The sequence below is a fragment of the Mus musculus genome, chromosome 6 (assembly GCF_000001635.26).
Source record: "Mus musculus strain C57BL/6J chromosome 6, GRCm38.p6 C57BL/6J".
NCBI classification, from domain to species: Eukaryota; Metazoa; Chordata; class Mammalia; order Rodentia; family Muridae; genus Mus; species Mus musculus.
The window spans coordinates 85,227,880-85,243,545 of record NC_000072.6 but is presented as its reverse complement, the minus strand read 5'-3'; the positions used below and the strand labels follow the sequence as shown (position 1 = coordinate 85,243,545).

General features: G+C 51.4%; 1 protein-coding gene across 3 annotated transcripts in view; it reads left to right on the top strand.

Moving 5' to 3' along the window:
* The window catches only part of Sfxn5 (sideroflexin 5), a 120,434-nt gene that overhangs the window by 89,937 nt on the left and 14,831 nt on the right, over nt 1-15,666 (top strand). For all 3 annotated transcript variants that reach the window (XM_006506816.4, XM_030255684.1, NM_178639.4), the window contains 3 exons: nt 6,591-6,706; nt 8,698-8,783; nt 14,235-14,352. In XM_006506816.4, the coding sequence (XP_006506879.1) occupies nt 6,591-6,706; nt 8,698-8,783; nt 14,235-14,352 (320 nt within the window). The remainder of the gene's footprint in view (nt 1-6,590; nt 6,707-8,697; nt 8,784-14,234; nt 14,353-15,666) is intronic.

The following is a 15,666-nucleotide window of genomic DNA, read 5'->3' as shown; positions in this document are numbered from 1 at the left end:
GTGACCTTGTTAGAGGGGGTGGTTTCAAAAGTCTGAGCCAGGCCCAGTGTGGCTCTCTCTTGTCCTCTCTGCCTGTGGATCAGGGTTTGCAACGCTCAGTACTGCTCCAGTGTGTGCAAGCTGCCATGCTTCCCACTGTGATGATAATGGACAAACCCTCTGAAACTGTGAGCCAGCCCCAACCAAATGCATTCCTTTACAAGAGTTGTTTTGGTCACGATATCTCTTTATAGCAATAGAACAGTGACTAAGACAGTGTGTGCATACATACACATATGTACACTGCACATGAGTGCAATGCTGGCTGAGGGCTGGGTGTCAGATCTCCCTGAGCAAGAGTTACAGGTGGCTTTACCAAATGTGGGTGCAGGGAACTGAACTCAGGTCTTCTGCAAGAACAGTAAGTGCTCTTAACCACTGAGCCATGTCTGTAGCATCCTTCCCCTCCATCTCTTCCCCTTTGGAGACAGTATCTCACTGGTCTGGAATTTACTAGGTAGGCTACTTGGCCAGCTGAGTGGCAAGCCCCAGGGATCCACCTGTTTCTGAGATTACAAGTTCACACTTTTTACATGAGTTCTGGGCTGGAACTCAGGTCCTACATAACAAGCATTTGTTCAGCTGAGTATTTCCCCAGCTCCTTTTCTTAATAAATTTTAAAACTCAATTCTGTTTGGGGCTGGATGGGTATGGATGATTGAGGCTGAAGTCAGAGTAGCTGAAGTAAGAACTTATTGCTTTCCTCAGAGTGCATCTCAGATGAGACACCCCAGCCCTGCTGCCTTTCCACCTTGTCTCTGCCCACTGCTCTGTGAGCTTCTTCAGACTAGACCTCTCGTCATCAGTGTGGCAGCTGCAGCTCCAGGCGTCACATCTCAGTCCTTCTGGGCTCAGAGGACTAGAGGCTCTGACTCTTTTTCTGTTACCTGTTGGATGGGAGGAGACCTTTCATAGAATCCCCAAAGACATTCCTCACTAGCTAGGGTTTGGGTCTTGTGTCTCTTTCTAATCACTGACATGGGACATCTATTGGGTGAATTTTGGGGGGTGAAATAGCTTCAGTAACCTTCACCCTCCCCATAGTTTAATTTAATTTAATTTTTTTGAGACAGGGTTTCTCTGTATAGCCCTGGCTATCTTAGAACTCACTCTGTAGACCAGCCTGGCCTCGAACTCAGAAATCCACCTGACTCTGCCTCCCAAGGGCTGGGATTAAAGGCATGCGCTACCACTGCCCAGCTCCCATAGTTTTATATAAGCAGACTTTTGTTTATCATATTTAACCAATATATTTCCCCAGTTTCTCACTCATAATATGGGTTAAAATTAGACCTTAATGTCCATCTTTCCTTTTTTAATTAATTTTTTTGTTTTTAAAAAAGTTGGGGTTCTTTTATTTTGGTTTTGTTTTGTTTTTATGTTTTCCTTTGTGAGACAGGGTTTTACTATGTAGACCTGGTTGTCCTGGAACTCATTATATAGACCAGGCTGGCCCCAAGCCCACAGAGATCCTCCTGCCTCTGCCTCCCAAGCGCTGGGACTTAAAGCATCACTGGTATACCTGGAGACTTCCATATTTCTAAGATGGCTTCTTAGGTAAATAAAACATAATTGCATTCTCATTGTAAAATTTAAATAGTATAGAAACATTTAGTGTAGAAGATATAGAAGTCTCTCAAAACAGGCCCCAAGTCTCAAACTGCATTCTTTCCTCTCTGGGCCGCTCTAGGAGACAGGTGTCTTCTCAAACATTACCTGTGTGCTTATGCACATGTGCACTTGGCTCTATCAATGACAAGGCTTGACACAGTCACCTGCCTGCTCTCAATAGCTTTCTTCCCATCACGATTTGTTTTGGAGAGAGTCCAGTGTGAGTTCCCTAATGGTGGACATTTAGCTTGTTTTTAATTATTTGCTCTTACAAACAGCACTATAATTAACATCCTTGTAAATGTCTCTTTGTGCATATGGGCAAGCATTTCTTTAGGGTAGCTATCTATGGTTTGGCAATTTCTACTGCCTTTAATTGCATTGCCTGGTATCTGGCAGACGATCTTCTGCATGTACAATAACTTTTCGTGTCCGTGCACCATTATAGTGTAAGTTTTAAAAAAGATGTTTCAGGCAACAATTAGGAATCTAAGTTTGAGCTCAAGTTCTGTGTGGATTGCTGTGGTCGGCTGAGGTGACAGCTGAATGAAGCGATCTTCATACCCGTCGTTAAATCCACAGGGGTCCTGTCAATTATGCTGGGTAGCAGACAAGATGCCCCTGCTCCCTGACAGCCATTATGATTGTGTGTGTGTGTGTGTGTGTGTGTGTGTGTGTGTGTGTGTGTGTTGTAAACTCATGTGCTACAGCACCTGTGTGGAGGGCCAAGGACAGTGTGTAGGGACTGGCCCTTTCCTTCCACCATGAAGACTCCAGGGACTTAACTCAGGTTGTTAGCCTTGGCGGCAGGTGCCTTACCCACTGAGCCATCTCACATGTCCATACCTTGTACTTTGAATCAGAGTTGCTCACTAACATCTAGTGTTCAGCTATTAGGTTAGTGAGACTGGCCAGCAAGCCATAGGTATCCTCCTGTCTCCATCTCCTCAGCATTGGGGGTTCAGGCATGTACTACCACACATAGCTTTTTATAAGGGCTCTGGGGGTTGAACTGAGGCCAACCCTGTGCAAGCACATTACCAACTGTACCATCACCCCAGCCCCACACATCATAACTTTTAGGATATTAAGATGTGGGAAAAATGCATTTCAGAGCTGAGGAGTTATGGAATCTCGTTTCCCCCAAGTCTGTGGCCTCTGGCTCTTCCTGGGCATGTTTGAACAGTCCTCCTCCTGCACGGGCTGATGCGCCTGCCTTCCCAGCGGCCAGCTTCTGAGACAGGTGTGTGCTGCCTGTCCTGGCCCTGCTGATCTCTTGTCCTGTGCGAGCTCAGAGGTGGGCTTCTCAGAGAGGAAGCTGCTCCGTCTGTCTCTCACATTGTCCCTTTGTCCGTCTGTCTCTCACATTGTCCCTTTGACTCTGGATGCTGCTGCGTCAGCCCTTCACTGTCTGCACGGTTTTGCATGGCAGTGGGTTCATGCAAGAACATCTGTGGCAGTCAAGAGTGCTTTTGTCATTCCCTCCCCCAGTTCATGATGTCTCCCCGTATTGTTGCTCCGGTGTCAGTCATGCCTGAGTCTTGAATGGTGTCGATCTGAGTTGAAAATGTGCCAGTTTTTGTAACATTATCACTAATAGACTGCTTAATTAACCTGCTGATATTGTCGATGATAGATCTGTTGGTGTGTCAAAAGGGAGACCCATGTGCGTGCTCTCTCTCTCTCTCTCTCTCTCTCTCTCTCTGGAATGGGGTAGGAGAGATCTGGGAAGGTCTCTGGGGGGAAATGGAAAAATTGAATGGCCCAGATGAAGCAGTTGAAGTGCAGTCCCTGCATGGGACATCCATCTTACTTGTTACAGGGGATGATTTCTTCTAGGGCTGGTTGTAACTAGAGTGTAGGGGCAACAGAGAAGATTAAACGGCACATGTCATCTGCATAGCCAATCATGTCAAAGAATGCTGTCCCTGGTGGGGGCTGTTTTTACTTTGATGTTAGTTATCCCTTTTTTTTCCATCAAGGTAGCTTAAATGACAGAGCCATTGTTCTCCAGTGACATCCTGGAGAGACTTGGTGAGAGACAAATGCAGTCTGGGTCATCACTTTCTTGTGTGACCTTTGAAGGGTTAACACAGGACCTCGTCTAGCCCCAGCTGGTTTGGAACTCAGTTTGTAACTGTTGATAACTTTGAGCTTTTATCATCCTCCTGCCTCTGCTTCCCTCTGGAGTGTTAGAATATCAGGTCCACGTCACCACTCCTGGTTGTACTTTTTGTTGTTGTTGTTGTTGTTGTTGTTGTCTCACATGTAGTTCTCTGTCCTGCGATCCTTACATCCACACTTGGAAACTGGAGAGAAAGTCAGTTGGCACCCTGCTCCTGACTGGCCCACTGTCCGTCACCTTCAAGGCCTGCCCCCCCACTCTCATCAGCCCCCTGTTCTATGTAAACACACACAGTGGGGCCTGGAGTCATTTGAGCTTCCTCCTGCCTTCCTGACCTGGTGGGTACAGAGTCTGGCATTCAGTGTGAGTGTAGCCTGTCTCCTGACATCTCCTGGAGACCCTGAGTGCAGTACTGGGAATGCCCAGCAGGAGGGACAGGACTCACTGTCTCCTACTTGGGGATCGCAGTTGTGCCACCTTGGCCGGAACAGTAGTGCTGGAAATGGAAGGCATTCTTGAGGGTAGGGGTCCACCCTTTCAGACAGAAAACCCTACTTTCCCACTCAGTCACTCACGTCTTTTCAGAACGCAGGGCCTGACAGCCCAAAGGCCAAAGGGGTTGCAGAGTATCTCTGAGGCCACTAGAGGGCAGGTCACCAACAGAGGCCAGGAACTGCTTCCCAAGGCCATCTAAGAGGCCTGATGGGTCCTGAGCAATCCAGGTCTATCAGGAGCTCGCCTTTGAGACCAAGTAAAAGAGAGAGAGAGAGAGAGAGAGAGAGAGAGAGAGAGAGAGAGAGAGAGAGAGAGAGAGAGAGAGAGAGAGAGAGAGAGAGAGAGAGAGAGAGAAAGTTGGGAATGAATCCCAAGCAAGAAGCCCCAAACCCATGCACCTTGCCCATCATCTTCCATGGCCTACCCTCTCACCCCAAGTCTTTACCTCAGACCCTCCTTCCTAATTCTGCCTTTAGATGTGGTTAAGGCAAGGATTTCTCAGACGTTGTGGAAACTGCATTCTGGAGGCTTAGGCAGGAGAATGGCCAGTTTGAGAATGGTCTGGGCTACATGGAGAGACCCTATCTCAAAACAAACCAGGGTGTGAGTGTCTCTGTCGAGGCACTATTGACTTTGGGGCCAGGTAAGAGGCCGTGTTTCACAGCCTCACTGTCTCTGCCAGCCATGTGCCAGTAATGGCCCCACCCCAACCCCCAAACTATGAATAATAAAGAACGTTCTCCCCACGTGGCCCCTGGTTGAAATGTGTGTACTGTGGGGACAGGAGTCAGAGGCTCGAGTCCTTGCCACAGAAAGTCTGCCATGGTGAGTGTTGATCAGCATCGTGTGGAAACAGTGGAGACACTCAAAGATAGCATATGCGCTCGAAATACATTTCAGAGCTTGTTTGCTCTCCGGCTTTCCCTCTCCAAAGACTGCAGTGCCTCCTGGTCTTCGCCTCGGCTGATTCCACCTCCCTACTTGATTACAATAGGACAGTGAGTCTCAGAGAGCCCTGGTTCCCAGCCCAGCCTTCACCTGCAGAATCCTGTCCCCCAGCTGTGAACACCCTGCACTGCTGGGCTCCCCAGCCCTTGGCTCAGGTCCCAGGAGCATCTGTGGGCTCCCTCCCACTCCACTTGCCCACTGAGCCTCACCACCCTCCAGCTCCCCAAACCCGGGTGCCCCCCCACTGGAGAGGGGGAAGCAGCAGGTGTTGATGCTAATCAGCGTTCACAGCCCAGAACTGCAGTCGCTCCCAGGCTCACACACTCCCCAAAATTAAACACTCATTATACAAAATTAATTGACATTAATTAGCAAAAATTAAAACTTTAAACACAGCAAGGCGCTTTGGGGGGAGGAGTGGAGCAGGCAGGCTCTGCATTTGTCACCCCCCCCACCACATTTCCCACCACCCACCTACCACCCCCAAGTCTCCCCATTTCCATCATGAAGCAGGGCTGGAGGACTTCAGGCCAGATCTATATCAGTACAGCGGCATGGGCCTGGCCTGCACGTCCCTGTGAAGGGGATCAGGGCAACTGTACCAGCCACCTTCATCTAGTGCTTCTCTAAGGATCCAGGAACCTCCTATCGGCCTTAGGTCCCTAAGATCTCAGCTGAGACTAGGGAGGGGTGTGGCCAAGTGGAGCAGGTGAAGCTCAGGAAGACTCTGCGTGCTCCCCCCAGATCCCGTCTTGGGTACCTGAGGTTCAGGCGCTGAAACCTTTCCACTCTGTTCCACTTTGCTGTGTGACTTCAGTTAAGTCACGCTTGCTCTCTGAGCTTGTGTCCTGTGCATATGATGGGTGCAGGGCGGGTAGGCACCGAGGTCTGCTCTGTCTGTCACCTGCTGTTGTGGATGCCTGTCTCTTGGTTGGCTTTCGAGAGACATGCAGGACTGAATTTGGGGAGTGGCATTTAAAAGCATTTTATGTAGCTAAGGGACAGAGTTGCTGGTGGTAGAACATCAGGCCCCAGGGGGATGCATCTTAGGGCCAGAGAGCTCTCTCTCTCTCTGTCTGTCTACACATCTGCTTCCCCTGCCTGGAGACTGGCCCCAGAAGAGGCGAGCAGCGCCCTCTATAGGTGGCAACTCCCAAAGCCTTCGCCATATTTCCACCTGCTACTTTTTTTGGTCTATGCTTCCAGGGTCTCAAAGGGCCTTAGGATCTTTTGCCCCGGCTGAAAGCAAAATAGAGGACTCTACCTTTCTGGATTCACAGAGCTCTTGGGGGTTGGGGAACCATGTCTGGAGGTGGAGCCAGGTGGGAAGCCATCCGTGCCTCACTACCCCTCTCTGTATTCCTCTCTCCAGCCAGTGCCAATATCTGCAACGTGGTCCTGATGCGATATGGGGAGTTAGAGGAAGGAATTGATGTCCTGGATGCTGATGGCAACCTCGTGGGCTCCTCAAAGATTGCAGCCAGACACGTGGGTTTCCCAGGGGCTAAGCCCTGCACAAATGGATCGATGCGCCCGAGCATAGCTTGTATGTTCCTTGAGGTCTTCTGGTCACAGGACCTTGGCTTGCTTCTCTAGCTGTCTCCTCCTCGTTCCAGTTGCCATCGCTCATCTGTGAGAGCCCTTGGCCTCAGAGTCTGCTCCCTGCCAGGCTTGTTCTTCTGGATGGTCCTTCACTGTTCTCCAACCTCCTCCCTCTTGTCTCCACTGTGAAATGTCCCCATTTTTTTTTTATCCCAGCCCCTCAGGACCCAGCTCTTCCTCAGAGGTGTTAATTGGAGAGGGCAGAGGAGCCTCCCCAGGGCTTTCTCTCCATGCCCTAGGCCTTCGCAACTTTGTGGGTTGTGAATGGGAAGCTGCAGGCAGTGGTATGAGGGCTGCTACCTCTCTGGGAGCAACAGTACTGTGAACACTGGAGCTTCAGGCTGTGGAAGATGCCATGGCTCCTGCAAATGGTTACTTATAAGGCCCTCTTCACTGGCCCTGCCCACTATAGCTCTTGTGTTTTACACACACACACACACACACACACACACACACACACACACACACCCCAGTATACATGTCCTATGCTCTCTCAGCCTTGCTGTTGATGGTGGTTGGTGGCTTGTCCTGCTGTTCTGAGCTCTAGCCTGTGAGGCATGGGAATGAAACAAAGGGGCAGGCATGAGGGGGTAGAGCATCACACATGTACCAGTGTCTGTTGCTCAGCAGAGACCTTGTTGATAAGCCTCTGAGCTTTTCTTCCTTCTTCATCCATCTCAGGGCAAGTCAGGGCCCATTTAGATCCTGTAAGGGCCAGGGCTGAATGTCATACCAGCAGTACACTCTTTGTCCCCTGCCCTGGCTTTAGCCTTCACATCCTGCCCACAGGCTCCGTTCTGAAACCTGAGAAGACCCCCTTCCTGAGGGTTGCTATCAGCCCCAGTGCCTCATTATCTGCCCTACTCTATCCCAGCCCCACCCTTTCATGGTGCCCTGTGAGGACGGTAGAGGTGACAAGGCCATCTGGGCAGGTGACCCAGCTCCTCTGCAGCCCCGGGCTTCATTCAACCAGGTTTGGTCTATCTCTGTCTCATCGGAGAGACTTGAGGATCTATGAGCTGTGAGACATTCCTGAGCATTCCTCTAAGAGCAGGAGCCCATGATTCAAAGGGACTCTGGGCAGTGGCTGTCCAAACACAAATGGCCCCTTAGCTGGGCCTCAAGCTATGTCTCCCACGATCCCATGGAATCCTAAGCCCACGCCAGGGCAGATCTCCTTTGGACCTGGAACATACTCAGCTGAAGCTTGAGCCCCTTACAAAGCTGGCCTTTTCTCACCACGGCTGTAGCTCAGCTGGAAGAGCTCTTACCTAGCACACGCAAAGCCCTGAGTTTGATCCCCAGTACCACATAAACTGAGGGGTGGTAGTTCATGCCTGTAATCTCGGTACTTAGGAAGGAAAGGCAAACGAGTTTAAGGTCAAGACCATTCTCAGCTACATAGTTCAAGGCCAGCCTGGGGATACAGAAAGAAAAGAATTAAAAAGACTTAGAGCCAGGAGACAAAGCTCTTACATATCTTTGTCTTTAAGGGATGTATTTTTTAAAAAGTATCCCACAGCTTCACTCAGCCTGGGAACCCCCCTGGCTCTGCAGGCCCCAGCAGTTTGTTCTAGCTTTGTTTTGACAGCATCTTAGGCCCTCTGTGTACCACTTCCCCAACCCCTGATCCCTCTACATCCCAGGTTGGGGAGGCTGCCCTTCCCCCATGCAGAGAATCTGCTCTTCTCAGAGGCTCAGTGAGGGAGGGTGGAGCAGTGTATTCTGTTGTCTGGAATCCAGCTCTGTGAGCACTGCTGTGAGCGAGCCCAGGCTGCCAGATGTGCTGAGCAGCAGTGCACACACCTCACACTTGGGGTGGGATTTGCTTCCCTCGCGGATGCTCTCCACTCACCCCAGCCTGTCCCCATCCGCAGGCCCTGCTGGAGACAGCTCTGACACGTGTGGTTCTGCCTATGCCCATTCTGGTGCTTCCTCCAATCGTCATGTCCATGCTGGAGAAGTAAGTCAGGCTGTGGGTATGGGGGAGATGCTGGGTGGGGAGCCATGGTCCCTACCTGTTGTGCTGCTGGGGGTGGGAGGCACCTCCTCTGTCTCCTGCTGTACTGGACAGCGGTGTTGAAACTCATGACTTTTCCCAGGCAGTTGGCTGGTGCTCAATGCTGCCGGGTCACCCATGGAAAAGCATGGCTCTGCCCTGGTGGAGGGACAGGGTAGCTGGCGGTTTGGGTCAGAGTCTGTGTGACCCTGTGAATGTAAACCCAAGCCCTCGGGGGAGAAGCATGCGGATCTCTGTGAGTTTAAGACCAACCTAGACTACATAATGAGTCTCGGGCCACATGTCTTTTTAAAAATTAATTAATTGTAATAAAGCAAAAGTGGAATAATAATGATCTCCCTGGCTCCCTCAGAGGACAAACCACAACTATTTGTTATGTCACTGTCCATAAGGGGGGTACCACAATGCTAATAAAAGAGGGCTCCTATTATTAGCACACATAAAGAAAGCCCTGTAGACCAGGCTGGGCTTGGACTCAGAGATCCTCCTGCCTCTGCCTTCTGAGTGCTGGGACTGTAGGCGTGTGCCACCACCTACTTATTTATTGGTGAGTGTGTAATAGGAGGGTGAAACCTGGTAGAGCTGGGAAATGGTTGAACAGAGAAGGAAGAACCAGGGTCCACCTGCCTACGGAGGCCTGGGAGGCCTGGGGAGGGGCAGGGAAGGGGCCTGGGTAAAGCCTGGTTGGTATGTGCACGTGCTGATAAGCAGGTAGACGCCCCTCCCTCTTGTGGGGACCCTCTGGGATCCAGTATGCTTAAAGGAAAGCCTGCCCATTGGGACAAATAGACAAAGGTCCTGGGCACCCACAGGAGAGACCCTTCAATCCCAGAAATGGGCAGAGCCTTTGTATCTGAGCATTGAGATTAAACACGATTAATCTGGGACAGGTATAGTGGCCCAGAACTCAGACAGATGAAGCAGGATTGCCATGTCTTTGAAAGTAGTCTGGGCTACATAGTAAGTTCCAGCTTGGGCTAAAACCTGAAACCCTGTTTTGAAAGCAGTTTAAGAAAAAAGGGAAGGGAAGAGAAGAGAAGGGAAAAAAACAAATTTAGCATGGGAACTGACAACAAATAAACAACAGCAAATTATAGATTTGAAGAGGGCAGTTCTTTGTTTATCTGGTCTTGGTGTAGCCCTCTCCTGTGAGTCTCAGGACAGATATGCAGACCAGGGCCAGGTGAAGAGGGTGTGGCTTTCTGCCGTGGGGGTGGGGGTGGGGTGGAGGGTGGGGAGCCTGTGCTCATTGAAAACTGGTTAGTCACCTGTCACTTGTGCAAGCCTGGTAGGACAGAGCCCTCACCTGGCAGCTCAGGCAGAGAAGTCTTCTTATATACACATACACAGGCATCAAAGGGCAGCGGAGCTGGGGAAGCCTAGGACTCCTGCAAACTTGTCCCACAAGGCTCGGAGAGCTGCTGAGGGAGAATGCAGTCTCATCTCCCCACGCTGGGATCCAGAAGCAGCTGGGGGATCCAGAAGCCCTTGGCTACGGCAGGTTTTATGGCCCAAGAGAATTTGGCTTGCTGGGATAAAGTAGGCAAATCCACTGCAGACAGCAGGAGCACAGCTGAAGCTCCAACCCTCCTCCCTGAAGCAGCCGGCAGCCAGCAGCCAGCAGCCAGTGCAGTTTCCAGGTCCCTCAAAACTACACCCAGGAGTGGGGAGAAGCCTGGCTCAACCAAGGCCAGCCAGAGGCCCGACCTTCAGCATGGATCTGCTGGAGAGGAGCATGACCTGCAGTGCCTTCCCAGTTTGCATAGGAACTGAGTTGGCAAAAAGTTGAAGGAGGGTCAGCATGCCATTGCTCTGTGGGCTTAAAGTTTATTTTAGGAGTTATAGGAGGTGGGGTGGAGATTATTTTGACTTTGAACCCTCCCCAGACTAAGGGGAGTCAGGAGTGCTACAGGGCCTGGCTCACCCTGGAGGAAGCCGTGGGCTTGGGAAATGAGAAGTCAGTAGTCAGGGCTCCACACAGCCTACTAAATAGTTGGTCCTTTCCTGGGGCTCCTGGGATGATTTTGAGGGAGAAGAGTCTAGTTCCAGTTCCCTCAGGAATGTTAAGGTGGATGAGACTCAGTTGTACACTCAAAGACTTATTAATCTCATGCCCACTGTAAAACCACCAGGACTGGATGGCAGGAGAGGCAGGCACTGGAGCAGAGCCCGCTGAGGCTCCTAGTAGGGACGTTCGTTCTTCCAGCCTCAGTTTCCCACCGAAAATGAGGACACTGCCCTTCCTGCTCTTCCAGGCTTGGCATTTTTCACCACTCCAACATCTCCCTTTGATGCAGGACAGGCAGCTGTGCTGTCCAGAGTTCTTGGGTGCAGAGTTTCAGGGCTAATGAGAGGGGGCAGCCCCCACCCTCCCGAGCCAGGTTGGGTGAGGAAGTCTGGACAGCCAGGGAGAATAGACAAAGGCACACTTACAAAGCAGCTGACTTGCAAATTAATGGAGCGCAAAGTAGGGCTGCGCTGTAAGTGCTGAAGGAATGCACAGCACTGGGGGGGGACCAGCTGTTGTGTGGCAGCAGCCTGGCTTGCCTCTGGCCTCAGTCTATCTATCCTCTCCGGCAGGAGCACTGGGGTCTTGATTCTGGGCCTCCAGCTAGGATTAGACAGAGGTGGAAAGAGACTCTGTGTGCCCCATTGTCCTTGCCATTGAGACCAAAAGAAGTATGAGACCACCACCTATGCTGGAAGTGCCCCCCCCCAACCTCATATTCCACACCTTCCCTGTAGACCCTACCATCCAGGAAGCTGAGTTCAGATCCAGCACTGACTGGGAGGCCCCCAGATTCAGTTCATCAGCACGGAGGCAGGTGTCAGTGTAGGGACAGAAAGGCTCCCCAAGCCTTGCAACCCTGGCTCAGGATATACTGGAAGAGTGAACGTGGGTGGTGGAAGCTGTGTGGAGGTCCGGGCCCCACTCATGGTAGATCCCTGAGTCCACTCCCCAGCTCCTTCCCTGCCTGTGATCCGGGTCTTCCCTTTCTCCAGGCATTCGCACATCTCTCCATCTGCATATTTTAACTCCCCCAGCTGCCTTTCCAATCCCTGCCTGCCATTTCCCTCTTCTCCCCTCCCCCCATACTGCTGTGTTCCCTCTTGGGGGCTCTGGACTAGACTCCTCAGGCTTCCCAAAGGTTGCACCCCTGGGGCTCCCTGGACCCACCTGCGCACCTGCGGATAAGGGACTTCAGCCTGCCTCCCTGAGGAGTCAAGGTCATGCCCATGGATGGGAGTTTGTCCAGTGTTACTTCCAGGAAGTCCCAGAGGATCTGTCACCCTTCCCTGCCCTAGGTGACCCTCAGGGATGTGCCTCCAGGAACTCTATACTCTTGGAGAACTGTCACAGGGCAAGAAAGACAGCCCTAAGTCCTAGGCATGAGAAGATGATCAGAGATGATCTTGGCCTCATTCCAACCTCTATGTGACACCCCAGGAAGCCTAAACTAGAAGGATAATGGGGTGCCACTTCTCTTGGGGCTGAGCTTGATTTTGGCATCCTTTGTCTTGTTCCTCTTATTTCTTGGGAGAGCCCTTACCCCAATCCCCAGTTACTCAACCTAGGCTTTATCCAGCATTCACACAGAGCATGGGGTCTGGGCCAGCCAAGAAGGGCAGGAGAACAATTCTACTGGCAGGATTTCCTATCCTTCATGCAGGTAGCAGTGGCAGCGGCAGAGATGATGTACACTTACCTGCTGCCGAGCTGGCTGACCTTTGGATTTGCTCAGAACTGATAAGCAGTTGGGTCTTGGTTAACACCTGACTGAGAACATGAAAGGCAGCACCTCTCAGAGGTGCGATCTGGAGACTCATGAATGCCAGTTCCTGGGTCTAATGCCAGCAGAAGGAGGGTCCCAGGGAATCAGGAGCCACTTTTAACTAGACCATTCCAGGGTGCACTGCAAGTCTGAGAACTGCTACTCTCAACCACACTGTTTGCTGAGGGGGCAGGTGTTCTTGAGTTTGCCCCAGAAGGTAAAAGTGAGTGAGGGTTTGCTTACTCCCATCCTTGGGATCCTGACCACAGAGGGATGGATTGGTCAGTCTTCCCTCATTCGGATAAACATCTGAGATTGGTAGAAAACCCTCGGTTTCAGATGGTTTCACCTGTCATCTAGCCTTAGCCCTGGGGCATCAGGCCAACGTGGTGTGCATAGGAGCGGAGCAAAGCTGGCTCCTTTATGTAGTGGGAAATGTAGTAGGAGAGGGACTGGACTTCCCTTATGTCCCTGAAGGGCACCCCACCTCAGTGAACTGAGACCACCCACTGGACCCTAGCTCTTAGCTTCTGCCATCTCCCAACATGATCTAAACCTTTAATGTATGGCAGCTTGCAGACACATAAGATCTAGACTGTGTACAGCAAGGGCCTCTCCTCTATGACTGGAGCCAGACCTGCTGGGGGGGGGGCGGGGGGGGGGGTCGAGTAAGAGCTCCTGTTGTAATGTACTCCACAGGCCGGCCCTGTGAGGCTGCTGTGGCCACTGAGGTCGGGTTTAGGGCCCATCTAACATCTTTAGCAGATGATCCAGGTATTCAGTTCTGCTGGCATTATCCACTCTCCAGGGGCAGAATGCCATAGATCCTGACAAATGACCATTTCTGTAAGTGTTGTGAATAGGTACTTGTCAGCTAGGGTGGCCTACCTCAGTCCCAGGAAGTCATTCAAACTCAGCCCATGGAATCCTTCCCCCAAACCTGCCATAGGGAGTGTATGATAACTACATCATGCAGGGAGGTGTAGCTGTCAAAAGGTCCTGAAGTCAGGAGCCAGGAACAGCTATGGTGATAGCCACACAGGGTATTAGAGTCCAGGCAGCTGCCTGCAGAATTACCCATGGTCATGTCTGCCCACCCCATGGCCCTTGGATAGAAGTGGTAGTCAGTGGGATGTCTTCATTTTTCATGCACAGGACAGGACTGCATATCCCTGGTCACATGTATATGTTTGTACATGCACATGTGTGTGTATGTATGTGTACCTAAGTGTATTTGGTGTCTACTTTCTGGATGGCACATACTGGGGTTTTCCTGCTGTTTAGTATATCTAAAGGATACCTCTCATACGTGTGTGTTTCTTTAGTAGCCAGGGATGACAGTCACTTTCTGTCCACCCATCACCATGTACAGGGGCTAGACACATTGTAGATGGGTGGTCCACTCTAAGAATCATGACATGTAGCTGAAGGCTCCTGGCTGGGTCCACTACTGTCCTTCATAGCCATGTGTAGGGAAAGCAGTGGTAACTAACAGAAGCCCCAAAGACAGTGCCCACTTTTTTACTAGGCTAGATATACACCGAGCGTGGGGCCCAGCTTGGCAGCTCATGGCCAGCCAGCCTAGGCTATATACTTCATGTGGCCTTCCTTCTCTCCACAGGACAGCTCTCTTGCAAGCACGCCCGCGGCTACTCCTACCTGTGCATAGCCTCGTGTGCCTGGCAGCCTTCGGCCTGGCCCTGCCGCTGGCCATCAGCCTTTTCCCGCAGATGTCAGAGGTCAGTGGGGGGTCCAGGGCAGGGCAGGGCAGGGAGGAGTCATTTATTATCAAAGACTTAACCCAGTACTGAGTGCCAGTACTGAGCCGGGTTCTGTGGTGAGAGCCATGCATGAATCCAGGTATGATGGCTTATGTCTATAATACCAACCTTTTAGGCTATGGCAGGGTTGGGGTGGAGGAAATGAGGCAGGAGGACTGCTGTGGGTTTGAGGCCAGCTTGAGCTACAAAATCGTTTAGAGATCAGCCTGAGCTACAGAGTGAAAATCCTTTTTTAAAAAATCACTCACTCACTCACTCACTCACTCACTAATCAATCAAGTGAATCTGGCCAAGGCTTAGACCTCTCAAAGATGACTGGCAGAGAGCAACACAGGATGCTATGTAATAGCAAATGAAGCTCAAGGAAGGTTAAGGTGAAAGGAAAGAGGCAGCTGGGCAAACAGAATCTGAAGGGAAGTGGTGCGTCCCGGGGCGTGCAGGCTGGGTTGGAGTTGACACACAGGCTAAGGATCAGCTGGTGTGAAGATTCTGAGGTAAGGCAGTACACAGCATTTGATACCTGAATGAGGTCTGCCCTGTGAGCAATAGTGGAGAAAGATGACGTAAGCCAGGTAGAGCAGGCTGGACCTGGGTGGGTCTGGGAACTCATAGGCTGAAGCAGAGGGGAGAGGAGACAGCATCCAAAGAGCTGCACAAAGGATTCTTGATTGTGAACGGATGGTCTCCATGGATGCTTCATGAAGCTGAGTTGGAGCTCTGGAGAGGGAACCATCAGGAAGCTGTGGCGGGCATCCAGTGAGAGATGATGGCGGCTTGGACCAGGCTGTTGGCAGTGGGCATTGAGAAGTGGGGCCATTGTGAGAGCGGGGCAGCCGCTTCCTTGGGATTTTCGTGTGAAGAACTGCATGTGGCAGGAGGGGAAGGAAGCCGGCAGGATGTGCGCCTGGCTTTCTGGTTTTGAAACCAGAAGGTAGATGTAGTTGCGTTGTCACAAGATGGAGACTGGAAGAGGGGAGAGTTGAGGTAGGACAGAGCCGAGTCAGTTTGACCTGGGGTGGGGCGGGGAGGGGGGGCAGGAGCCATGTTAGTGGAGGTGTCCTGTGAGGAGCTGTGTCCAGGTTTACAGTGTAGGACAGTGTCCTAGGCTGTAGGGATAGGAAGGAAGCCACCAGGTAAGGGCAGAGCCAGGGTCACTGAGATGGGAATGTCCAAAGTCTTTGAGGTTAGAGAGTGTCCCTGTCCTTAGACTATGAAATTGAGAGTGAGGCTTGTCAGGGAGCTGCCACAGACCTCCAGAGCTTTTTAGAATTT